At 64.4% G+C, this 208-nt stretch overlaps 1 protein-coding gene across 1 annotated transcript in view; it reads right to left on the bottom strand.

Annotated features, from left to right (window-relative positions):
* The window catches only part of PCSK7 (proprotein convertase subtilisin/kexin type 7), a gene marked incomplete at both ends in the record, with an annotated part of 11,626 nt that overhangs the window by 314 nt on the left and 11,104 nt on the right, over nucleotides 1-208 (bottom strand). The window contains 3 exon segments of the mRNA XM_009080985.1: nucleotide 1; nucleotides 4-25; nucleotides 139-201. The exon segment at nucleotide 1 is cut by the window's left edge and continues 314 nt beyond it. Of these exon segments, the coding sequence (XP_009079233.1) occupies nucleotide 1; nucleotides 4-25; nucleotides 139-201 (86 nt within the window).

Here is a 208-nt window from a genome sequence, read left to right as displayed (position 1 = left end):
CGAAGCACCCCAGGAGCAGGAGGGTCTGCGGAGGGGGAAAACCTTTGAGGAACAAAGCCGTGACACCCCCAGAGCCTTGCACAGTGCCTAGGGCACAACGTCCTGCTCCTCCAGCCCGGCCTGAGGGCACGGACTCACCTTGAGGGTGTTGGCTGTGATGGTGTAGTCCTGTTCCTCGGGGATGTCCAGCCCCGGGGGACAGGGCAGG

Source organism: Acanthisitta chloris, unplaced genomic scaffold, assembly GCF_000695815.1.
Source record: "Acanthisitta chloris isolate BGI_N310 unplaced genomic scaffold, ASM69581v1 scaffold138, whole genome shotgun sequence".
NCBI lineage: Eukaryota > Metazoa > Chordata > Aves > Passeriformes > Acanthisittidae > Acanthisitta > Acanthisitta chloris.
The sequence above is the reverse complement of the archived record's forward strand: the minus strand, read 5'-3'. Positions and strand labels throughout refer to the sequence as shown.